The 26,388-nt window shown below is 38.7% G+C and overlaps 1 protein-coding gene across 1 annotated transcript in view; it reads left to right on the plus strand.

Moving 5' to 3' along the window:
- Positions 1-26,388, plus strand: part of VIPR2 (vasoactive intestinal peptide receptor 2) — an 875,754-nt gene that overhangs the window by 101,928 nt on the left and 747,438 nt on the right. The window contains exon 2 of the mRNA XM_044062023.1: positions 18,539-18,641. Coding sequence (XP_043917958.1) covers positions 18,539-18,641 — 103 coding nt within the window. The remainder of the gene's footprint in view (positions 1-18,538; positions 18,642-26,388) is intronic.

The raw sequence follows: 26,388 nt of genomic DNA on the forward strand, positions 1-26,388 counted from the left end.
CAAATGAATGCCGATCAAATGGTCTATTGATTTTATGAAGTAGACCCACATATATATTTATATATATATATATATATATATATATATATATATATATATATATATATATATATATATATATATATATATATTTTTATATATATATATATATATATATATATATATATATATATATATATAGATATAGATATATATATATATGTGTGTGTGTGTGTGTGTGTGTGTGTGTATGTGTGTGTACTTAGTATTGTATAATGCATGACAAAGAATTACCTGGGATTTCTGCATGCCAAATAGACTCATAACATTGTGTGATCTGTTTCTCAAAGAGGGAAGATGTAGATCAGAGTACAAGTGATGTGTGCTGTATCTTTAAGAGGGTTTATATTGAATCAGCGAACGCTGATTCATCAACCCTATGTAAGCGAAAGCTTACAATCCCAAACACCTGTAACAGTGATTTTTTCCCCTGGAAAAAAATTGCTGGGCCGGATTCAGGAGTTTGCCATTTCCTCCACTGTGGTGTGATCTCAGAGTTGGTATATTTAAGTAGGGGGGTGTTGGGGGCATTATATACTGTTTTAAGATTCTTTTTTTTTTTTTTGGGGAACAGCGATTTTTTTTCCATGGGGAAAAAAAAATCCCTCTTCCGAGTGCTCGGGATTGTAAGCTTTCGCTTAAATAGGGTCGCTGAATCAGCGTTCGCTTTTTTAAGTGTTTGCTGATTCAGTATAGACCCTCTTTAAGAAGCATGTCAAGGCTGTATGTGCATGTATAAATTTCAGACACATGCAATCCCTAGTGTCATTTTGAAAGAGCAGCCAGAGAGAGAGCATGCAAGATCGCAGTTGTTAGTTTTTATTTAAGTTTAAGTTAAAGTCAGTAAACTTCTATAGTGATATGTTTGTATAAAATGAAGCTACTTGAACAGAACCCACAAAGACTCTTCTATTGTGTCCAAAGCAGGAGTGCAACGCTTCTCCTACTTAGTTGATTTAATCAACATTATTCAGAATGTCCTCTAACACAGTGGCTAGATGAAATGAGCAAAGCACGGTCACCCTCCTAAAATCATCTCTTTTTTGTCATAAAATGTTAGGGACAAGTTCTATGAATAAATACATATTTTACCAAATGACAGCATTCATAACATGTTCTTTATTCATTACTGGCCAAAGATACTGAAACAAAGGTTTACATTTGTGCTAATAGTTATCATGGACCCCATAGTCTATTATAGAGACAGATTTTATTATATCCTTTAGCACTTTCTCATCAGAACATAAATCTGTTTTCAGGGCTACTGGATGGGTTTTAAAATCAGTTTTTACTCTTGCTGCTTTTATTTGCTATTTTGCATAACTGCAGTCTTATGGTAAGTGTCGCACATACTTGTGGAAAAGCATTTTTTTATTTTATTTTATATGCCTTTGCTGACTGGGAAGTCTGACTAGGCAAAGCCCATTTTCAGCAGACGCTTGGAGAGAAAAGCTCCATTAGAAGTACTTAAGATCCTCATGACAGAACAAATCATTTACAAAGGTAGATTACATAGATAGTTCTTAAGACATCTAGATACAACAGCTGATTGTTCAGTAGTGACAGTATACACAGATTAAACAAGTATTTCTTCTGTGGTGACATTATACATGATATTAAGTTCAAAATATAAAACATTTAGTATGCAAACAGTTCATATGCAATATAAGAGATTAGCTACGACTTACTAGACATGGGTAAGGAAGGTTATAGTACAGATATTATGGATAAATAAGATTAAGGAAAGGAGTGTGAAGCATTGATCAGTAGATAGATAATAGTTAAAGGTAGCGGTGGGAGGGAGGTATTATATCACTAATGAGTCAAGAATGGTGATGGCAAGAATACTAGGATACATACCGATATAGAACCTGGTTAAAACAGATTTGTGGAAAGCATTTGATGGAGCCACATAAGTGGGAAGGTCTGAAAGAAGTTGAAGTGTAAAGTGATGATTAAGATAAGAAGGTAAATGAAGAGGAGTAGTTGAAAGGGTTATTGTATAGAAGAGGATAGAGGTTATAAATGGATAGGAGGTATGAGCTGACAAATAAAAATAGAGTTACCTAAATGAGGAGCACTTGCACGATCACATTTGGTTTAGATGTAGTTTTAGTAAGGGCTTAAAGGTGGAAAGTTTGGTGGTCTGTTTTATGTATGATGGAATGTTTTTCCAAAGCTTAGATACATAATAGTAGTATAATTGGGTCTATATCACATTGTTGAACTCTTAAAATTTCAAATGTCATATGGTCAAGACCATATAATTAAACTTTTAAAAGTTCAAACGTTTCAACGGAGATCTCTGTACAGTGTGGAATGGGAAGATTTCCCTATTCTGCACTGTAGTGCGATCTTGGAGTTGGTATATTTAAAGAGCGAGAGGGTGTAGGGGGGCTTGCCCCCCTGCTTCAACTGTTCAGGTAGGTTTTTTCTTTGGTTTATTTTTTTTATTACATTTTCAAACTTTTAAAAGTTCGATCATATGGTGTCGACCGTATGACGTTTGAACTTTTAAAAGTTTGATTATGTAATATAGACGTATATAATGATCCACCTGCCAAGTTTTTAGACTTTGTTGTAATTATGAAGAGCTTATTGTCTGAGCAAAGGTCTCTGCCCGAAGAGTAGCACTACAGGGTATCTTTTAGTGATGGACATTTTTCTGATGCATGTGTAAAATTTTACATGGTAATAAGCTGTGAGTATGCAATATAACTGGGTAGATTAAGCCAATTAAGTTGTTTCAGGACTCTGCAATGATGATTCCTGTACTTAAGATTTGCAACAAATTTGGCTACTTTATTGTAATTGGTGGGGAGTTTAGCTTTATGTCTAGCATTTAGGTTTATAAGAACAAGTGAGGCATATAACAGGGATGGAAGAAGGTAGGTGTATGGTAGTGTTTGCCTTGCAAAATCTGTCTTGTGTTTTGTTCTTCAGAGGGAGACAAGTTTCTGGTGTGTTTTTTTAATGGGTTAAAATGTCTTTGCCAAATTTGAGGTTATGGTCAATTAGGATTCCCACAGGTTTTGCTTGGGTTATGGTATCAGTTTTTGTGTTGTTGGATGAGGTTATTTCAAAGGATTATGTTTCATTTTGTTATTGTTAAGGAGTGAAGTGCATCAGTTTTGTTTTTTAACTTTTAAAGGTAGATTTGCATCTTTTGCCAAGCTTTGCTAGCAGTGAAAGAATGTTTTGTGCTGCCCTGAAGTATTGGTAGGGATGGCATTAAAAATATAATTGTTCAGCTATCAGTATAATGACAATGCTAGCAAGGTTGGTGTCAGTATGCAGTTTGCTTATATAAAGATTGAATAATGGGGGGCGTGGTATTGATCCTCATGAGACATGGGCAGTGCTGGTAGGAAAGAGGTGATTTTGTTTCCATTTGACTGCTTGCTGCCTGCCAGTCAAATAGCTATGAAACCTTGAGAGAGACAGAGAACTGGGGGAGGCTGAGAAAAGAAAAGTTACTAAGATAATGATGGGATTTGATCTCAAATGCTTTTGATAAATTTAAGGAGCTGCCATCATTCCTATGTTGGTTTCTGATAGTGGTGAATTTGAGGAGAACATTGGTGATACTATGGTTGAGTCTAAAACTATGCTGTGTTTTGGAGACAAGGATGTTAGAGTAATGTACTGCATCAGTTGTGATTGGATGCATTTTTTCTAGTATTTTAGACAGAGGTGATAGGATGGCAATAGGTCTATAGCTCAAAAGTTTGTTGATGTGCCACCTTTGTGGTGTGGTATTGTGTAATATTTTTCCAGATGGATGGGACATATCTCTCAGATATGGATTGTTTTATCAGTATTGGTACAAGGAAAGCTACAGAATCAGCAGTAGTTTTAGGTATTCTGCTAGAAGTTGGCAGACAGCCAAACAGATTGGTTTTAGTTTTAGCAGAAGTTTTTTTTTTTTTTTGTAATAGAGGTAGAGACTGCAAGGAAGAAGAATGAATGCGACTGAGTAGGGCAGGATTGTGGGACAGAGAGGGGAAGTGTTATTATTAATGAGTGATAACCTTGTCTATATAAAGTAGGAGCTGAACTGAGATGTAATTTCATTAGTGGTCATAGAAGTAGAAGGAGAGGGAGTGGTTATTTGGCTAGGATGTAGTTTATTTAGTCTTGGATCTTTTTGGTGTTTAAATTGGAGGTTGGTATAATAGGTTTGTTTCTCCATTTTAGTGCAGCCTTGGTGGGATTTCTGAAAAGCCTAAATGTATGAAATGTATTTTGTGTTCTGCTTTACGTCAGACTTTCCAGGCTTCATTTTTTGAATCAACCGTTTTTTTAGTTTCTTAAACATGGTGCAGAGATGATTTGATTCTTTTTGTTCATACGGGTGATAGGTTGTTAAGAAGATTTATAATGGTTTCATTAAAGTGTAAGATGATGGCAACAAATGGCATGGATTTTAGTATGTTCTGGTTATATGTGGTCAGGGTACTGATAAAAGCGTCTTTGTTCATTTTTGTCAAACTACGTATTTGGTTATAATTTATCTATTTGGTTTGATTTCTATGGCTTCTGACTGCATAAGGTGGGACAGTGGCCACTTATTGTGTCTGATAGATATCCAAATGTTTGAATTGTGTCTGGTTTGTTGGTAAGGAGCTAATCTACTGCCTGTCAGGCTTTTATTGCTTCTAGTAGTGGAGTTGATTAGCTGTTTAACGCAATATAAGTTAATCATTTCTGACAGAATGTCATTGATGACCAGCTGCCAGTCGATGTTGAGGTCATCTAATATAACTGTTTCTTATTGACTATGTTGAGATGTCCAGTAAGGAATATCTTCTGTTGTTGAAATGTTATCAGGTGTAATATATAGCTGAGTTATATAAACTTTTTGTACTGTTGATTCTGAGGAATGGCATGAGGACTTCGGTATTGTTAAGTTTGTGGATCTGTAGGGGTCAGCGGGGTTATTTCTAACCAATTTTTGTAGATAATGGCAACACCACCAGCATTTTGTCTGTTGAGACTGAGTATATTAAATTGGGGGGGGTTGTAATTTCATTATCTATCTTTATTTAATCAGGTTTCAGTAGTAACTAGTATATCAGGGGCATAAGTAGCTGGATACGCATGAATGTTTCAGATTTTGTTACAAGTACTTCTAGCATTCCTGTTTAGGAGCATGAGTCAGGATTCAGTGATAGGTGTAATCATACCTCTCAACTGTCCAGATTTCCACAGAATGCCCAGATTTTTGGCTCATGTTTTTGGTCTGTTCCTCACAAAATTAGTGTTTTTCTTGGACATCAGTAGGATGATCCCAGGACTGAATGACTAAACATTGGCATGCATTTCTGTTTCAGACTTAACATACATTTTCTGAAGGTTTTGAAACCAAACCATGTTAATGTAGCAACTTTCTAAGTTTATAAGAGCAATATTTAAAATATGTCCTTATTTTAGGGCCTTTGTCCCCCCATTTTATTGGGCTTTGTAAAGATTTCTTGCACTAAGAGGTTGAGAGGTATGACTGTAATTTTAGTTTATAAGCACTCTGACTTGATGTTTCTATAGCTGAAGAGGTTAGAGGTAGTAAAATGGGAGAAATAAGGTGATATGTTGTGGAGATCTGAGGTGAGTTATGATGTGGTAAACATGGGTTAGAAGGGATAATAATCAGTTTGAAGAGGCAATAATCGGAACGTGAGTGTGCAAAGTATCATCATTTCAGTTAGAAGCATTGTTGGCAGTGGTGATAACAGAGTTAGATTAAAATGAGTCTGTGTTATATGAGGGGAGATTGAAAGGATCACTGGAAGAAGGAGTGTTGCTAAAGATTTGCTTAGTGGTGCTGTCAGGGAGAGAACAAAGTACAGAGAGTATGAGACAGAGCAGGCATGTTCTGAATGATGTGAAATGTTAGATCGAAATTGGGAATAGGTGAATCAAAAGAAGAGTGACTCTATGATAGCAATAAAGTATTTTGAAGAGTTATAGGGATTGGGCTTCACAAGGGATAGGTGAAAGGAGTACTGTGATGCATGTGTTAAGTGGGCTGGGTCAAACATGGGCGTAGGGTAGGGGAATTCAAGCATAGTAAGGTTTATCCATCCTTTCAGGCCCTTTACTTCAGAAAGAAATCAGTTTATAGCAGATGCTCAGCAATTAGCATAGAACACACAGTAAACAGGTGTTTCAGTTACTGAAAGAAGGGACCAAGGAGCTATGGGTAGAAAGTGACCAATTTAGACAATGTAATCTAAACAGTGTGTGAATGGACATTGAACAAAATAGGTCAGCAGTCCTTAGCATGTATAGACTAGTTCTTTGGGGGGATGTCACATCCACTGTCCAGCACAGACCAAGAAATGATCTGACTACTTTACATGAATCTACCGTTATGCTCCTAATGTTAAACTTGATTACACTAGATAATAACAAATAATCTCAGTAGGCCTCTGCTCACAGCAACTGGATTTGTATAGAGCTAATTCTCTGTGGTGTGATGTGTGGCAGAGCTCCTGCTGTTTGAGTGACAGACGACATAATTTAATGTGCTTTGGCTCTGAAAGGAAGAAAAAGATAAAAACTCTACAGCCCTGAATATTAATGGAGTCGCTAAAGTTAAAGTATAAGAAGTGGGCGTGATCCAAAAGATGAAGAAAGAAATACAGTAAATAAGAGAAGACAGGCTGTTGTAAGAGTAGTTAGTAAACTGCCTGAAAGTATGAACAAAATAGGTGTACAGAAGGTGCATGGATGGAGAAACACAGTGATACACTGTGTAGGGTTATATAGAGCAAATTATCATCCACCAGGATATACAGCCATGCAAAGTATAAAACCGTCACTAATAAAAAATCCAACAAATTAGTATGCCAGCAGAACTTTGCATACATCAAAACTTCAGCACATGAAACTACATACAGGAATCACATGCCTAATAAATGGCACAGTCTCAACCTATATAAAACGTCTCCAAATATAATAAAAAATACAGATACAACACACTATCAAGATCTTTTCACCATTTAACACAGTCAAGAAAACAGACTGAAATGTTATATCACATGACACATGACTTGCCCCATAAAGGACGGTAATGACTGAATAGAAGTGGAGACTTAACTGAGGGGGAGATGTAGGAGCACATTCTAATACAATGAACTAGACTCAAACAGGCGATGGAAGTATGTATTTGCCCACAATACAGCATCGACTTCAAGCCTAGGCTACTTTGTAACCCAACCTGGGAGGCCTTTTACTTCACAAAGCAATCAGTTCACAGCTGGTGCTCAGGAAGTAGCAGAGATACACAAAGTAACACAGGTGTTGTTTCAGTTACTAAGGAGCTAGTGGTAGAAATTAACAGATTTATACAGAGTAATGTCAAGGGCACATGAATGGGCATTGACCAGATAGCTCAGCAGTCTTTAGAGAGTAAGGACTAGTATAGCTTTCACAGTCACAATTTCTGCTGACCTACACTACATGACAAAGTAAGGAATACTTCCTTTTATGCCTAGAAATATAATTTTCAGTTATAAAATGTTCAGTCATAAGATGTTGTATATAAAATTAAAACAATGGTAATTAACAGTAAAAAGAATCACCATCTGAGATGTTGTATTACCTTTTAATATAGTAGTCTGAGCAGGTAATTATATCACTATTATTAATGTAGTTATGCTTTTATACAAGCAGAATCACATATACTGATAATGCAATATACCTACAGGCTTATTAGAAAATCATTCCTTCTGCTTTACTTTTAGACTTCTCATCTATAAATTGTTGTAGTTAAAAGTATAATGCCTTAAACAATCAGAGTCTGCTTTACATCATGACTATGAAATACATTCTGCGTTCATCCTGTTTCTACCGCACACGTTTATAATTTTATGCATTCCTGTTTTTATGTATTTTCCTGTGTTAATATACATTTGGTATAACACTCATTTATTACTTAGAGTTTGTGCATTCTTTTACATTGCACTAGTGGTACAGATCTGGCAGCACTTAGCTAGCAGAAGTGCAATTTAAATTCCTGTTATAAAACCGAAGATAAACAAAATAATATAAAATCGGTTTGTGTATTATGGCTCTAAAACTAAGACAATAATGTCCAGGATTGTTTTTCTTGGGAAGTTTAGAACCTGTTTTTCAAATATGTTCTGAGAGTTTCAGGAATGTATATATACAGCATTATTCACCAAACTGCTACGTTGGTTTGGACATGTGCTGAGGAGGGATGCAGAATATATTGGGAATAAGATGCTAAGGATGAAGCTGCCAGGTAACAGGAAAAGAGGAAGGCCTAAGATAAGGTTTATGGATGTGGTGAGAGAGGACATGCAGGTGGTTGGTGTGACAGAGCAAGATGCAGAGGAGAGGAAGAAATGGAAACAGATGATGCGCTGTGACGACCCCTAACAAGAGCAGCCGAAAGAAGAAGAAGATTATTCACCAAACTGTGAACATAGTCCCTGCTCCATGCTGACTAGAATCCAAGTCAGGGCCATCCAACTCTGCAGAATGATTTTCCTGAATCACCATCTGAGATGTTATATTACCTACAACATTTAATATTTTATTACTGATTTTTTAATAATTTGGATAACAATCTAACTTTCTAGTGTTCTGAACTACTCCGCACCTCAAAAATAAAAAAAATAGGTGCACACACATTAGAAGTAGTGCAGTAAATGAATGTCATCTAGGTTACACTGATAGGATGTCTACTGCTAAACAGAAATGATACTGAAATTCTAGCCTCCACCATCTTCCTTATTTGTGCGGGATATGTGCATGCCCCTCTCAATACCATTGCTAATGGTGCCATTGTGTCACCTGGCTGTGCCATGTACACATTACTACCCTTATTTACCACAGATGACTACTGATATTAGACAAGTGCCATCCTGTTGTGTTGACCTTCTACCAGTGGAAGCACTGAAAACATAAAACTAACATGCCTGTGGTAATGCCGGAACATATGGCTCATTCCCCCAGCCTGTGGCATACATACTGGTACATGGCAGTTCTGTCACTAGCATGTGGGCATATATTTACCTAATGGGGCAAGATGCTGCAGTCAGTGATGCAATATAATTGGAGAGCTGATGCATACATGTACTCTGCCAGATAAGCCCTTCTCACCCTCTATTATTTATTTATTTTATTTATTCATTATTAACCTGCTCCAACCCCTACAGAAATTGGGACAGGTGTCATCAGCCCAGCAAGCACATCCAGGCAACCTCCAAGTATGTGGGTTCACTCACACACTCTGGACAGGAATACCAGAAACTCTTCTACCTCTGTAAGGCAATTCTGTGTTGGTGGTTCCCCTCCTGTGGTAGGCCTGCGCCTGTTGAAGTACTTTGCTTTTGTCATGGCATGTAGTATCATGTCAAGTACCCTGTGACATTTTATTTATTTATTTATTATTTGTTTACCGGGAAAGTCCGACTTGGAACAAAGCCAATTTTCAGTGGAGGTCCAGAGAGAAACCTTCCAGAAGCATGTATTTGAAATGTGGGAGGAAACAGGAGAACCCAGAGGAAACCCACACAAATGCAGGTAGGACATGCAGACTCTGCAAAGAAGGCACTCCAGCCAAGAATCAAACAGGAGAACCTCTTGCTGTGAGGCAACAATGCCACCGCTACACCACTGCACTGTCCATGTCCAGATATATCTGTGCTAATGTCCTAGTATAGTGATCCACAGCACTTATGCACTCCATCATTCCCTGACACACCTGAGCTTGGAAAGTTTGCTAGTTGTACTTTTGTCCAGGATGCTCATGTCATGTGTATGTAGGGCTTGTAATAACACTTCAGTCTCCAGCTTGGTGAAAATTTCCAGCTATTCTCAGTCTTGTGTGCCAATGACAAGACATCTACACTTGTGAGTTACACATATCAGTCAGGGCGTGCGTGTGTATGAACATGACTATCATTTGCTGAACCCTGTCCAACAGCACTGCCCATGCCCTCCAGTCTGTGTCCACATACCTGTCTGCTGTCTTGTTTGACCATTTGTACCCAGTCCTATACCCCAAGCAATGACTGGACATGCTATCACTGGGTACCTTATTACACCACTGTGCTGATGCCTGGTAGTGCCAAGCCCATCCTCTGCCTCGCCCCTTCCTCTGGATATGTATTCTGTGGGCTGTGTAAAGAGCCGTTGTAACTCCTGTAACATATCTTGTACTTTGTGTATATATGCCCTAGTATGTGCTTCTCCAGATGATCATTTATCTTCTTGCCATTGTGTTGTGTTCTCTGTCTTGAAGAGTCATTCAGTCTGACATTTATTTGCCATGTTACTGTGATGTGTTCCTTGTCCTGGTGGGGTCCTCAGCTAGACATTTACCTGGCATGTCATTCTGCCATGTCCTGGTGAGCCTCCACCTGGACCTTTACTTGTCACACCATAGTGCTATGTCACCTCACCCTCATCTACTATTCCCTCCAAAGGTATATAACCAGGCATCTTGTCTTCCTTAGCTCTGCCTATATCACAGTTCAATGTCTTCTCTTATGAATTCTTATTTCTGACTTATTTGTGTTAACATGGTCATCTGCAACATGGCAACCATGCTTTTTAGTTTGGAAAATTGGACTTCACAGAATGAAGATTGTGCTAATTAAGTATCAATTGCCTCTGAGCTACTGCATTATGCATTGTGCTATCACATCTTGGTGGTGCTGGCATGTCCATCTTTGCCCTTCCCAAAGCTAATGGGGTATGTGCAGGTTATGTTCATGCACAGAACCTGCTGTGAAGTCCATATCTCTGTGCCTGTGTGCTAGTGATACATTCATTAGTACACCACTGCTGCCCAGGAGTTCATATCATGTGATATTCAAATCTGTGGCTGTGCACACAAAACTACCACTGTGCTCCTTGTGGAGACCAATACAATGGACATGGCTTCTTCAGTCACTAGTTTCATCAGACCTTCTGTCTAACACAGTCTGAGACCATGGTATTTGTGTATCTGCTACACAGGGACTATTAGGTACACTTGCTGGGCCATTATGATGGCCAATTATACAAAAGTGGATGTCTGGCAACAGCTTGCCAGAGAGATGAGTGATGCCACTGGTATCATCTGTCTTAGGGAGTAGTGCAGGAATCACTACCTCATCTGCTTCACCAATGGGAGGCACAGGTTAAGGAGGCTCTGTTAGCCTTTTTTGATGTTTTTGATTTTTTTTTATATCAGTTCAGCATAACATAACTTGATCAATTCCTGCCTTCTCCAAAACACTATTCTGCATGTATTATTCCCATAATTTCCATTTGTTTAATTTGCTCCTACCCCTTTCTAAAGATGCCAGTTTCAGTTCTTTTATCTCTGTTACAATATTCAATACTTCAAATACATTTGGTTTAGATCAGGATTTCCATTTTCTAGTAATAGCTTTTGAGGCAGCCACCAGAATTAAACTTAACAAGGTCTTACTATGTTTGGACAATTTAGATCCTGTATCGCAGCTCAAAAAATAATTTCCTTAGTTATACCCATTTGTTCGGCCAATATTTCTGACAGAGTACTCTGTAGTGAATTTTTAAAGTCTGCAAACTCATTACACTCACAAAACATATGTTCCCAGTTACCTGTTTCTTCCCTGTCATATCTCTAAAGTTTGCTATATACCTGAGGAAAAATTCTTTGGAGTCTGCTTGGGCTATAAAAATACCTATGCAAACACTTCCAAGCAAAAATCCTAAATCTTCTAGACTTTGTTGCACATTTGGGAGCCATACATATATGTTCACATTCTCTCTCTCTTTTCCCATTTTTCTAGCCTCCTCTGGTTGATTTCTATAGTTATCTTAAAGTATTTTATATGTCCTACTAATTACCTTTTTTAACATCAGCTTCTGTTCTAGATTCAGTTAAAAACTATACCAGAGAAGGCCTTTTACTTAGGATTTCTGTATCCCTTTCTGTTTGCTTTTTCCTATTCTATTACCTTTCCACTATAGATATTTTCTCTGTCTACCTTAGTTCCTTTGCCAGATTTTTCCAGTAAATTCCAGCCCACTCTGCCTACTTTCTGTTCCCCTAATTGCCGTCATTCCTACTAGCAAAATCTTTCTCCATTCTCATCTTGGCTTAGCTCTTAGAATACTTTCTGCTACTTTATGAATATAATATTCTGTATGGTGTTGTTCTCCTTAAAGATCGGTGTCCAAAACCACACTCTTTTCTTATTTCTTGAATTCCGCCTGCTTCATCATCACACTTTTCCACATTGAATTATATATTTTTTTATTTTTATGTATAAAAACCTTAACTATGTCTTGCATGAAAGCTGAAGCTTTCATGCAAGACATAGTTAAGTGGGTTTTTTACAATCCATTCAGTATAGAATCATCTGCATTGTGAATAATATTGTACAGTAAGAAAGTACAGCCCATTATTAACCATCATAAACAGAACGGGGCCTAGAATGAACACTTGCAGACTGGTGACAGAGACTGTGGAAAGGAGGAGCACTCATTTTGCCATTTGACTGCATGAGTTCAATTTGAAATCTAGCTGATGAATCAGAGGTAGGATGACTGTGATAGTACAATTATGGATAGTTTGTAAATAACTTTTTGGTGAGAGACTGGTGAGAGATTTATCAAAGGCTTTTGATGAATCCAAAAGAGGGATGAGACTACGTTACCATAGTTTCTGTTAATATTGATGGTATTGATGAAGCTATGAGGAACTGTGATGGTGTTATAATATGGTCTGATACCATTTTAAGAAAAAGATTACTGTTTGTGAGATGTTTGAGTAGCTGTCCATGTATGCTTTTTCTAGAAGTTTAGATAATGGAGACTGGGGTCTATATTAGCAAATCAAAACTCCAAATAGCATGTACCACAACACTGATACATAAAGAGTAAAATAGCAAAATTATGAACGGCCACTTCTGTGAATTTTTTCCCAGGGGAAAAATCGCTCAGCCTACCAAAACCAAAGCAAACTGTCAAACCCTACAAAAATGGGGGGCTTTGCCCCCCACACCCCCCCTAACTATATATACCAACTTCGAGATCACTCTACAGTGGAGAAAAGGGCAAATGTATTTATTTATTTATTTTACATTTGTTTACCGGGGAGGTCCGACTGGACAGAGATGTTCGTTTTCAGCAGAGGTCCAGGGAGAAAGCTCCAGAAACAATTACTAACGTACTATACATAAGATATTTACATAAGATATTTACTTGAGCATTGTGGTTTACACATACAGTTATAAAATATAGCAGATAACGTGATTGCATAAGATATTTACATAAACGTAGTGGCTTAGACATACAGTTAAAAGTTAAGCAGGTAGTAATATGTGATTGTTGTTCATGCAGTATGTTTAGTAGAGATAATCCTGAAAATGTAATAAAGATAAGAGAAGAAAGAAAAAACTAAAAATACTAGCCAGTTTGTCAAAGCAGGTGAATATAGACAAGTTCATATGAGGTTCATTGATATTTTAAGGGAAAGCTTTTTAACTTAGTCTAGGGGATAGTTAGTGGGTATAGATGGAACAGTAGGGAGTAGGTGACAGTGAGTTGGTAAGTAATGTGTGATAATAAATATAGTGCATCTACGGAGTTTTAAAGAAGAGGTTGTATAATGGGTAGGGGAAAGGTGTTAAAATATGTCAGCCAGGTGCTAGGCAGTTGCATGTCCAGGAGTTGTTTAGGTGGGAAATAAGCTGTTTTTTGAAGATGATTTTGTTGGGTTGTGCACTGATTTGTAGTGGTAGGGAGTTCCAAGTCTTGGCAATGTTGCTAGAATACAGGGAGTAACCAGAGCTGTAATGGCTTTTGGAGATTGCTATTAATGCCTTGCTAGTGGATCTAAGTTCTCGGTTATTGGAGTAGAGGGTGATCAGGTCTTGTAAGGCTGGAATTTTGTCAGGCTGTACAGTATTTGATGATGTAGAAGAATTTGATTTAGGGCTAAGGTGTTAGGAAGTTCCAGCCAGGGCTTGAAAGTGGTGGGTGCGGTAGGAGGAGTTTGTGGCGAATTTTGCTATTTTGTTGTAGCATACAGATAGCTTGTTAAAATCACTCTTGTTTAGATTAATTAGGACAGGAGAAGCATACAGTACGGTAGAGAGAAGATGGGTTTGAGCTAGAGTAACTTTACTGTTGTTGGTTAGGAAGATTTTACATCTGTAAAGAGTACCTAGTATTTTGTTGACTTTGGTTATTTTATGAGCTATGTGTTTGTCAAATTTCATATTATTGTCAATAATGCCCCCTAGTAATTTGGTTTGTATGACGGTGGAGATAGGGGTATTATCTAATGCAGAAATAGAGAACGGTGGAGTAGGTACTGCTGCTTTGGAAGGATTGAAGAGCATAAGTTGGGTCTTCTTAGGATTTAGCATTAGCTGGGAGTTTGTTAGCTGGGTTTCAGTGGATGTAAAGGCTTCTTGGGTCTTGATATGAAGTTGTGGGAGGGTGGGGGCAGAGCAGATTAAGGTGGAGTCTTCAGCATATTGAACCAGGTATGCTAGAGGGGTGGCTTTGTGAAGATTATTTGTAAATACAGTGAAAAGTAGATAATTCCCAATAATGGCCAAGTGATTTTTTCCCCTGGGAAAAAAATTTGTGGAGGTGGCCATTCGTACTTTTGCTATTTCACTCTTTATGTGTCAATATTGTGGTATTTGGCATTTTGGAGTTTCGATTTATTAATATAGACCCTGGAGACTGTATAGCTATTGGTCTGTAATTGGAGAAATTACTGGAGCTGCCACCTTTATGAAATGGTAGGATATAAGGTTTTCCTAGTTATCTGGAAATATCTTTTTTGAAAGTATCTGTTTATTAGAATTGAAATATTATATTCAAGAATGCCTGCAGTGATTTCGATATACTCTGCAAGAGTGGTTTCTTTTAACTTATAAAGGATATATTTTTAATAGTGGAAGAAGGACTTGGTATGGCAGATGAAGTGTTTGAATTAATAGATTAAGGAGGGGGAGTTTGAAGATCATTTTTTTTCATTAAAGAAAGTCATAACAGATTGTGTGATGTAGTGATTGTTTTGGCAGGCAGTGCTGCCCTTTCTGTTATCGGTAGAAGGAGTTGGTTGGTAGACAAGACCTGGGTTCCAGCAGTTGTGAACAGCTGACCAAAAGAGCTTAGGATTGTTTTGAAGGGTTTCTGATATGGTTGCATAGAAGGTTTTCTTTCCATGTATTTGGTGTGATTTCTGAGTTGTCTAACCATTTGTAGACTTTGTTGTGTTTTGTTTTTCTGCCAAGTTTGTCAGGCTTTATCCTGATTCTCAAGAGAATTTTATTGTCTAGAGACAACCAAGGAGCCCGGTTGGAGTTGTCTCTTTTGCCTGAGTGGACCTTGCTCATTAAGAATATATAGAAACATTTGCTGAAATCTGATAAGGCATTATCCAGTGGGAAAGTTTTTAGCATATTCCAGACATATTTCTCTGGGGTAGAAATAAAAGTATCAGTACTAAATTTTACTATGTTCTGAACTGTGTTATAGTGATGATGTTTTCCAATGTAGGTGTAACATATTTTAGAAAAGGTGTGAAGACTGTCACTTAAGTTATCTGGCTGGATACTTACAGAGTTTATTTTACTTGGGTCTGAAGTCAGTATCTAATGTACAATGGATATTCTACTAGTATCTTCATTATGTCTAGTTGAGGTCTGAATTAGTTGAGTAAAATGACATAGATTTAAGGTATTTGTGTGAGACTCATAATAAACTGTGGAACAGCCTATATTTAAATCACTTAGGGTGATGGTTTCTTGAGGGATGATATTAGAACCTCAGATAGGATAACTTTAACTGTAGAGATGTTGCTTCCATGGGTATATACTTTTGTGGCTGTTAATCTTTAGAAATGTTCATGGGGAGATGAAAAGTTCAGCGTTATTGAAAGAGGGCATACAATGGGGATATAGAGAGAGATCTAGCCAAAGTCAAAGTCAAAGTGAACTTTATTGTTATTCTGACTTTGTACAACAGTGCAAACTGAAAGAAATTTTGTTCCTCCGGACTCAATGTGCAGAATATCACAAGAAGCATTACAACCGGCATTACTACATCACAGCAAACCATTACAGACATAACACCCAAAACATTTTACGAATCTAAACAGTACACTATTGCACAGAATTCCAACAGTTATCAGTATTGCACAAGAAGGCTAGTTTCGCATTGGTTGGTTTATTACACCAAAGTGAGTTGAGACTAGCATTTGAGTTATTACACAAAAATATGAGTTCTCGTCAACATAGAAATCTGCTACACCTGATGGCCATCATCATACATGTTATTAGCAGAGCTGAATAGTGTGATGGCCTGTGGAAAGAAACTCTTACTGAATCTGGTGGTGCTGCACGAGATACTGTGATAGCATTTCCCAGATGACAGGAAGGAAAACAGTACCTGGGCGGGGTGAGTGAAGTCCCTGATTCTTTTAGTCACTGTGCTGAGACATCAAGACAAGTATAGGTCCTGAACAGATGGAAGTGCGGTCCTAAGAATTTTCTTGGCCACTTTCACCACCCTTTGTAGAGACTTCCAATCCAAAGCAGAGCAGTTTCCATACCATACTGAAAGACTGTTTGACAAGATGCTTTCTCTAGTGCCCCTGTAGAAGGTTGTGAAAACAGGAGGTGGAAGGGTTGATCTTCTCATTCTGCACAGAAAATGGAGTTTCTGTTGTGCCTGCTTGACAATAGAATTTGTATTTATGGGCTATGACAAGTCCCCCGCAATGCCCCTAAGAACTTGATGCTTTTTACCCTGGCTACTATTTCTCTGTAGATTGTAAGTGGAGGGTGTTGAGTAGATAGCTGTCACTCCACCACTTTTCTTCTTGGCTCTGTTTTGATGTCTGAATATTGTACCATGGAGTAGTGTGTTTTCAAGTTATGTTTCAGTGTGAACTAATATACTGGGTGTGCAATGGGATACCGAAGTATAACATTTAGTAAGCTTATTACATATACATTTTGGAATATACTTTAGTAACAGTAAGCTTTTGTTGTTGGGTGAGGTAGACAGTGTAGGAGTATTATTTTGTAAATGGCACTTTTGTGCAGGAGACTGTTGAGATGGGCCAGGGCTGGGATGAGTGTCCCCTGACAGTTCAAGAAGTAGGTATATATAATGCCAGGGAATGAGCCATTTTGTTTTGCATTTGTGTTTTAGAACTAGTGTATGGACTAAAGAGTTGTGACAGAATTAGGTTTGATTACAAAAATGTATATAAGAAAGTTTGAGTGATGCACCAATATTGGATTAGCATTTGGGATATTGTAGGTGGGAGTAAAGAAATATAAATTTAGAGTAAGGGGGTGAGAATTGGATGTAGGGCAGAGAAACATAGCAAGGCATACTCATCCAAGACGGCATGCTTCCAGAAACAAGTAGTGAGAGTAGATGGAGAAATTGCAGCCAGTTAAGTAGTAAGTGCAGACAGAATCTAGGACGAAATTTCATAGATAGTGAGAAAAGTGTAGAAGTATTATGTAAAGCATCAGCAGTGAGCTGTTACAGACAGAGCACAGCTAATGTGCACAGCTATACAGAGTGAAGGATGGGTTATTGAGTGGAAGAAAAAAAGTATTTAAGTGTGATAGAACTCTTATGAGGAGGAAGAGGAAAATGTAGGAGAGCAAAAAAGCTCAATAGCTGTACAAGAAATGACATTCATGGCAGGAGACACTAGCAGCAGAGAGTGGATTGTAAAGGCATTACTCTGTGGAAATACTATTTCTAGCAATAACTAAAGGGTTTAAAGACTCTGATAGCACCTTTATGGTTAACAGCAGTTAAGAGGGGCCTCCAGCTGGGTGCACTCCATTATTACAGGCAGAGAAATAACAGGTAGATTACACTGTGCTTTTACTGTGACAGCAGGCATCCGCAGAAGAAAAATCTAGTTCATTGCACAGTTACAAATAAGAGCTAAATTCACAGGTTTTAGATATTATGCTTAAGTGAATGGCAAAGGTGTTTTTATTCTGCTGAGCGGGTAACACAGCAGAAGCTTGGGTGCTTGGAACTGGATTGCACTACTAGAGGAACACTAACACTGGAGACCAACTAGTAGAATAAATATTCACCTGCAATTTTTTGCTATGCATATTACTAATTCAGGATTATGCACATGCTGAGATTAATGTAGCATTTAGTGAGTACAAGACAAGAAAGCATTGCTGGGTGGTTTTCCAGTCCATCTAAGAATGTTGAGTCTTATGATAGCAAAGTAGTTTTAAGCTGGAGTTAAAAAAAATAATTATGATTGCACAGAATATACAGATAGGAGAGCAGTAATACTTTCAATAAAAGCTGAACCACTACTGCACGAATTATATCTTCCCCTAACATAAGTATAGCTCAGACAAGCTCATCTCTAGAAGCAGAAACATATAACTGTTAAACATGAGTTACTGCTATAGTTAATGTTCGTAAATTCTCTATTTGGCTCTGAGTATAACAATTTATTTTTTCTGAGCAGGTGTCTGGACGCCATTCAGTATGTGGAGTAGTTTCAGTGCTTCAGGAAGAAAAGAAAAAGTGCTTGGCAGTAATTAATAAACATGAGGCCGAGTCCACAAAAGGTAAGATGGAGCCTGCTGGAAATACTGCTTTCCTTTCATACGACTTAAGAAACTGTTTCCTCCTGTAGCCAGCAATATGTAGAAAGTGGCATAAAAAAGGCCATGCAATGCATCATATGTAGTATTTTGGGTTTTGTCATTTGACAGTGTTTTTGGTTTATTCCATGGCAGTAAACGTTAAGGAACTGGAAACCTTATAACAATTTTATAATGGTGGACGGTAAAGTCAGTCATTAATTCCATATTAATTTATATGGAGTGATGGTATTGTATCATTTTTTTTAATGAGTTGTTTCTTGTAATGATTCTTTAGATGAAATCAAGTGAAGTCTTAAGTATTGGGAGATCTGTCTTATAAGATAAATCACATTGTTTTAAAAGTGTTAGACATAGTTTGTGGAACCATTAACGGATAAAATGGATAAAACCAGACTGATATTTTTACATATGCTCTTAATTACAGACAGTTAAATCAAGTAAAGACAAAAATCTTTCCACACAGCCTTCAGAATGAGATTTTGTGTGTGCTTGGTGTGTGTGTGTGTGTGTGTGTGTGTGTGTGTGTGTGTGTGTGTGTGTGTGTGTGTGTCTGTGTGCGGATGTGTGCATGTGTGTGTGTGTGTGTGTGTGTGTGTGTGTGTGTGTGTGTGTGTGTGTGTGTGTGTGTGTGTGTGTATGTGTGTGTGTGTGAGTGTGTGTGTGTGTGTGTGTGTGTGTGTGTGTGTGTGTGTGTGTGTGTGTGTGTGTGTGTGTGTGTGTGTGTGCATGTGTGTGTGTGTGTGTGTGTGTGTGTGTGTGTGTGTGTGTGTGTGTGTGTGTGTGTGCGTGTGTGTGTGTGTGTGTGTGTGTGTGTGTGTGTGTGTGTGTGTGTGTGTGTGTGTGTGTGTGTGTGTGTGTGTGTGTGTGTGTGTGTGTGTGTGTGTGTGTGTGTGTGTGTGTGTGTGTGTTTGTTTGTGTGTGAGTATGCATTTGGAGGTGGTGTTAGAATAGCCACGTGTTACTACAGTATCAATGAGCATGAGTTTTGTCTGTTTTTGAGAATTTATTTAGACCATATCGTCTGCTTCTATACTACTAGTATACTGATAGTATCCTGGAGGTGTGTTTTTAGTGGGATCGGTCCTTACATTGCTTTTAATGCTGCAGTTGCTCAGAGGGCAGACAAATGTTTTTTAACCCCCTCCCCAGAATTTTGCCCAATGGTTTCCCTGTCTGCATGGGTGAGTGTCAGACATCCCCAAACTGTACAAGAACCCTTAAGTTGAGTTATTATCATTTCCCCTGGATTCAAGAGTTGGTCATTAGAGAGCAGACCAATGTACTGCTCCCAAAGAGGTCCTCATCACTTCCCTCAAAACCCCTCCCATAGATGTCTGGTTGATTTGCAATAGCTGCCTGGGTGATGCTTGCACCAATATCCTCCCATCTCCACATCATGCACTACTTAACAGTACAAACCTTTCATGGCCTCTTCCACAGGTGATAGCCTACACTCCAGTACATGTTACCAGAGTGGCATGCCACTTCCCCTCCCTCCAGGGGTAGATGAGCTGTTGTCAGCCACTCAAGCCTCTTCTCCTCTACCTGTCCCCCCCAGCACCCATGCTAAATATCAAATATGGTTCATAGGGTATGCAATCAGGTCTTTATCTCTCCATGCCTTGGGGTATGGATCAGACAGGCAACTTCTTGACTTAACAAATACTTCCGTTATTTATTGTATGGGTACATAAAACCGAGCAAAATATTTTGTTGCATTTCATTATATTTGCATAATGTGTAAATTGTGCTAGGTTTTACTCATTGTTATATCTTAATAATGTCTCCTGATTTACCATAATTGGCTTGCTGTAAGAGCATTATAGTTATTTATGCAGATATCGGACTTCGGAAGCCGCGGTGGTACAGTGGTAGAGTTGTTGCCTCACAGCAAGAGGTTCTCCTGTTCGATTCTCAGCTGGAGTGCCTTCTGTGTGGAGTCTGCATGTCCTCCCACAGTCAAGTGGCCTCTGAAAGGCATGCGTGAATGGTCGTGCCTTCGCTGAAGGTTGGGCGTCAGGCTGGCAACTCAGCACCATAAAAATCTACTGCCAATCATTAGCAGACCAGAGTTCTGCTGTGGCGACCCCTAACTGGGAAAAGACAAAAAAAAAATGCAGATGTCGGACTTCACTGCTTAGCCATTATATTTTGTCTCTTCTATCATAAGATATCATACTTAGGCAGGATAAGCTTGAATTGGAATTAATTTACCTTGTCTTCATTGCAATGACTCAGTTTTTTGTAATACTTTTTAGTATCAATGTGTTAGCAAAGTTTGACATACACTGTACAGCCATGCTTACATGACTCTTTATTGCTCTTTTTTTTTCCTGTTTCTGTCATACAGACAACTGTGCCAGTGCCCTACACTTCACTGTGTCTGCTGACACTCCAGTCTTCCCAAGTCAATGCAGAGTTTTAACCAGGGCCAACTGATAGATATTGTTAAACACTACTGGAATTTTTTGTTTAGATCAATGGACCTAAAAAATTTATTGTCTAGGTCTTTAGGCATTTCATTTCGTAGAGGTAGGAATTTAAAAGATATCTTGGTACATAATAAATTTAAATATCCCACTGAGACATTGCAATATAGGACCATGTAGAGATTAGGAACTTTACCCTGTGGTCATTGAAATGTATGTCATTATATTGTTCCAACTTTTAAGTATATAAATGGCCGTGTATTTGAGGTTAAAAATATATATAGCTGTAATACTGAAGGTATTATTTATGCGTTGAAATGTCCCTGTAACCTTGTATATATAGGAGAAAGCAAAAGGAAGTTTAAAACTAGACTGCAGGAGCATGTCAGGAATATTATAAATAATAAAGAAGATAGCCCTGTTGCTAAACATTTTATGCTGGTTCACAATTCTAATCCAAATGGGTTACAAGCCACTGTCTTAGAATATATTATGAAGGGTGTATTTTCTGATGATTTGTATAAAAAGTTGTTATATAAAGAAAGTATTTTAATTTTGAAATATGACACTTTATTTCCTCATGGTCTGAATGTGGCATGTAACTGGAGGCTTCTTATCTGATGAGAAAGCAGTATTAAGTATTTTTTAATGTTTATTGATTAATTGGTTTAGTCTAATTGTTTAATTGTTAGACGCATTAGGGTATATAAACTGTGTAAGTTATGTGATGTTTTATACTCCTTGAAGGCAGTTGCCAAAGTGCTAGAGGTGAAATAAACTGGTGTTTTAAGTGGATTCTTCATCTGTAGTCTTCAGTTTTATCTTTTCTTTTTGGTTCGTGCAGTGTTTTAACCAGGGCCAGCATGGTACTTAAGGGCATCCTAGAGGGTGATGCTGTATGTCTTCAATCTAGAAGCAGGTGAGGTTCATAGAGGGCCATCTTCAAGAGACTTGCGGAAACTGTTACTACACTTTAAGAACTAGGTGATGAGGAAGACAGATGTTTTTGGTATAAAAGGCTTTTGACATGGAGAAATGAGGTTGCTTGATGAGGGTACACAGAGTTGTATCTAGGATGGAGTAAAGGTGGCAGCTGCCGCAGGCAGAAGCTGTTATGGGACACAATCAGCATGTGCCAGTGGTGACTGAGTGTAGCTCCAGGACTGATTTATGAAACCTGCATTTGTAGGATTCTAAATGACCTGGATATGGTTCTGAAGGTATATAGGGTAAAATGTTTTAAGACATGTTTACAAGAAGGATAGTGGTCGAAGATCTGGAGTGAGGCCAGAGATCTGGAGTGAATCTGAACTAAATCCAAGACATCCACTGTGTTCAACAAAAAATAAGTATATTTTAAGTTTACATTGCACTTTTTTGAATTGTATTTTGCTTAATTGCTGCTTTATTTTTGCTGTTTTTGCTGCTGTGTTGCACTTTGAATTTCTAGCACATCTGTATTTCAAAGCACAGGCTAGATTCAGATTTGTTGAATCTAGGCTGTTTCATATTACTTGAGCACTAAAACCAGCCATCCTACATTAAGTAGGCATTCCTGCACCCCTTGTGGCAGAAGTGTGTAGCCCAGGACCCAACTGAGTTGGGGACTGCTAGAAAAAGGCTCAGTTTTGGGCTTTCCTATTGGTTAATTTGTGTTAAAACTGTTTAACTTCACTTGTATTTTAGCCAAAGATCTGGAGTTAATCTGAACTAAATCCAAAGCATCCACTGTTTTAAAAAATAAGTATATTTTAAGGTTGCATTGCACCTTTTTGAACTATATTTTGCTTAATTGCTGATTCATTTTTTGCTGCTTTTCCTGCTGTAACTGTTTTTTCCTGCACTTTGAATGTCTAGTACTTTTGTATTTCATAGTATAGGCTAGATTCAGATTTGCTGAATCTAGGCTGTTTGGCATTACTTAAGCACTAAAAACAGCCGACCTACATTAAGAAAGCCCTCCTGCACCTTGTGGCAGAAGTATGTAGCCCAAGACCCATCTTTGCTGGGGATTGCTGGAAAAAGGCTCAGTTTTGGGCTTTCCTACTGGTTGTGTTAAAACTGTTTAACTTCTCTTGTGTTTAAGCCATGCGTTTGTGCATATATGTGCACCTTACTGCTGGCTTTAACTCTACCATGTATAGACGCAAACACTTAGAAAGATAATTTTCCCTTGATATCTGCTAGAGAACCTCCTTAGCACCACTGCCTCTCTGCGCGTAACACAGTTGTACGTTGCTACCTGGTGAGCAACTCAGTTGTACATTCTGAGGCACTGATGCAGTCTTCCACCCTTAGCTTTCCATAGAATAGCTGCCTTTGTTAGTCTCACAATCAAACCTGGGTTCATCTAGCCCTTCCTCACTAGTTGCTACAATATATGCTTTAATAATGGACAACAGTTTCCTAACATTTCTCTAGCCAACCTGATTGATATGGGCATCCTGAAGCAATGTAGTAATTGTCTCATGTATCCTGACAACCCCTTGTTCCTAAAGCAAACAAACACACCATGTAAGAGATGTAACTATACCAAGAAGTTATAATCACATAATGTACAAAACACAGAACAGGTTGTCAGCACACACAGCTCCCCTCTCACACAAGAAAAGGTCAAGATACATAAACCCACATATGCAGAGGTACTCAGTATGAGCCTACCAAAAGACCAGAGACCTCCCAAGTGCAAACAACTTACACATCCTGGTACATAAATAGAATCTACCACTACACTTAATAGAACACATATCAGTGTCTCAGCAATTAATCCCCTAAGGCAAAACACCTCAAAACCTAATGTTTTGGTCATAGGCAACTGAATAGTGAGACACAAAGATATCCCCCTCACCAGGTTGAACAAGGAGAAGTTTATGTTCAGCTGCCTGTCAGGTGTCAGGATCTGTCAAATCACACACAAACTCAAGTTGCTCAGCAACAAGTACTGTTATGACTGTTATAATATATGTTGGTGTGAATAACTTGAGACGTACCTCTCTGGACTATATGAAAAGAGACATGACAGAACTCTCAGATTATGTGTCCCAGGCAGTATGCCCCTAGTCCTAAGTAGCATTCTGCCTTCACATAGGATGATGCCACAATACAGACAAAAATGATTGATTTCAATAATTGGCTTAGCTTCTGGTATCATTCCAGGTGAATCCAGTATCTGTCTGCCTGGGAAGACATGGTCGACAGTCCATGCTGCTTTGCCAATGATGACCTTCACCAGTCTCATCAGGGCATTCGGATACTGGCAAAGATGCTTGCCTCCCCCATAGTGCCTTCATTAGGTAATGTCCAAACAACAAAATGTCTGCTGTAAAGAAATCCACTAAAGACAGACTCAGGGTCCTGCTGCTTAATGCTGGGAGCTTAAACATTAAACTGCACTCCATGGAAGCACTGCTCACCTTGTAAAATGCTAACATTTGTGCAGTCACTGAGACTTGGTTTAAGGCCAGTGAGAGCACCCCAGCCATACAAGGCTACAATGCCTTTCACAAATTCAGACCCCAAAATGAGCATAAAAGAGCCAGAGGTGGAGGTGTATCCATCTTCATTAAATCCAAATACACCACAAGTCTGGTGAAACAGTATGACTCTGTTGAGCTACTCCAGCTCCAATTATCTATAGGTAAAATACCCCTTCACATCACCTCCTAGCTACAGGCCCCCCACCATGAACCATGAGAAGCACACTGCCTACCTGGGCTTGCTAGAGTCACTCAGTATACAGCCAAATGCTTTGGTCATGGGAGATTTCAACTATCCTTCCATTGACTGGGTGACTTATATGAGCAGAAACATGATCACTATGAGGTTCCTGGACTTTGTTAGGTCAAATACCCTGGAACAGTTGGTCTGCACTCCCACAAGGGGTTCAAATGTCCTGGACCTAGTTCTCACCAACATGGGGTCACTGCACTACCGCCTGCGTGTTGCACTCCCTGGTAAGGTCAGACCATAAATCTGTCTCGTTTGAAGTAAAGATAAAACCTGACATCCCCACAGGAGTAAAGAAATCTGAAACATTTCTCCAAAGTAAACTATTGCCTACTAAGCAATGGTATAAAAAGTTTCAAAGTCCCTACCAACATAGCCAACAATGACTCCTATGCAGAGGAATACACAAATGACCCACACATCCCCTTAAACAAATGCATTGACTCGGCTGTATCCAACAGGAACAAAACCAGCTCTTCCTGAAAAAACAAGCCACCCTGGTGGAATGGAAGTATAAATAAGCTGTACAACAAAAGAAAAAAAACTGATATCTAAGAACATGAGGGAACTTACTCAATAGAGGAAGAATAACCTCCTCAGCTTGAACAAGCACATCAGATATCTTATTACATTCTCTAAGGCTAGCTACGAGTCTAAATTAGCATCCCTAGCTAAAGGCAATTATAAGGCATTATTTAACTACATCCGAAACCTAAAAGGAAATGTCCAGCTGTGTGCCAAACATAGAGTGAATGGCATCACTCACACTGAATCTGAGGAAATTTCCAACCCGCTAGCCAACAGATTTGGCAATGACATCAACCCCCTGTCTCAACCAGACATACCCCAAAGCATTCCTGACACTAGTCCTCTACTGAGTATCTCCAAAGAACAGGTCATACAAGTACTCTCCAAGGCCAAAACTACAGCCTTTATGGGACCAGATAACATCCCAGGCTGCTTACTAAACAATCTAAAATAAGAACTAGTGGAACCACTTGCCACTCTCTTTAACAACAGCCTGAGAACTGGCTTTGTCCTGGCAGAGTGGAGAAACAGAAATAGTAATTGCCTTGCACAAAGGGGGGGGGTCCATCAACTGACCCTGGGAACTATCGACCAATAAGCCTAACCAGCCTTATCTGCAAGGCCATGGAAAGAATCATCATGGACCTTATCCACAAGGACATAGATGACTTTCAAAGCCCTGACTCAATCCAGTTTGTTTTTGTCAAGGGTAGATCTTGATTATTAAACCTAGTGGACTTCTTTGAAAATGTCACCAAAGCCCTGGCTGAGGACAAAACAGTACATCATGATTTAGCCAAGGCCTTTGACACAATCCCCAACTGAGTTACCCTAGAGAAATTCTCCCAGCTGGGGATTAGCCCATACAGTACTAGATGGGTAGCAAACTGGCTTACCAACACAATGTCAAAGTTGGGGAGTCCACCTCCACCAGTAGATCAGGTAACAGTGGGGTACCACAAGGATCTGTGCTTGGCCCTCTACTGTTTGGAATCTATTTCTCTGAAGTTCAGGTGAAGGTAGAT

This window comes from Protopterus annectens, chromosome 2.part1 (genome assembly GCF_019279795.1).
Source record: "Protopterus annectens isolate FY-2018-M chromosome 2.part1, PAN1.0, whole genome shotgun sequence".
Classification (NCBI taxonomy): domain Eukaryota; kingdom Metazoa; phylum Chordata; order Ceratodontiformes; family Protopteridae; genus Protopterus; species Protopterus annectens.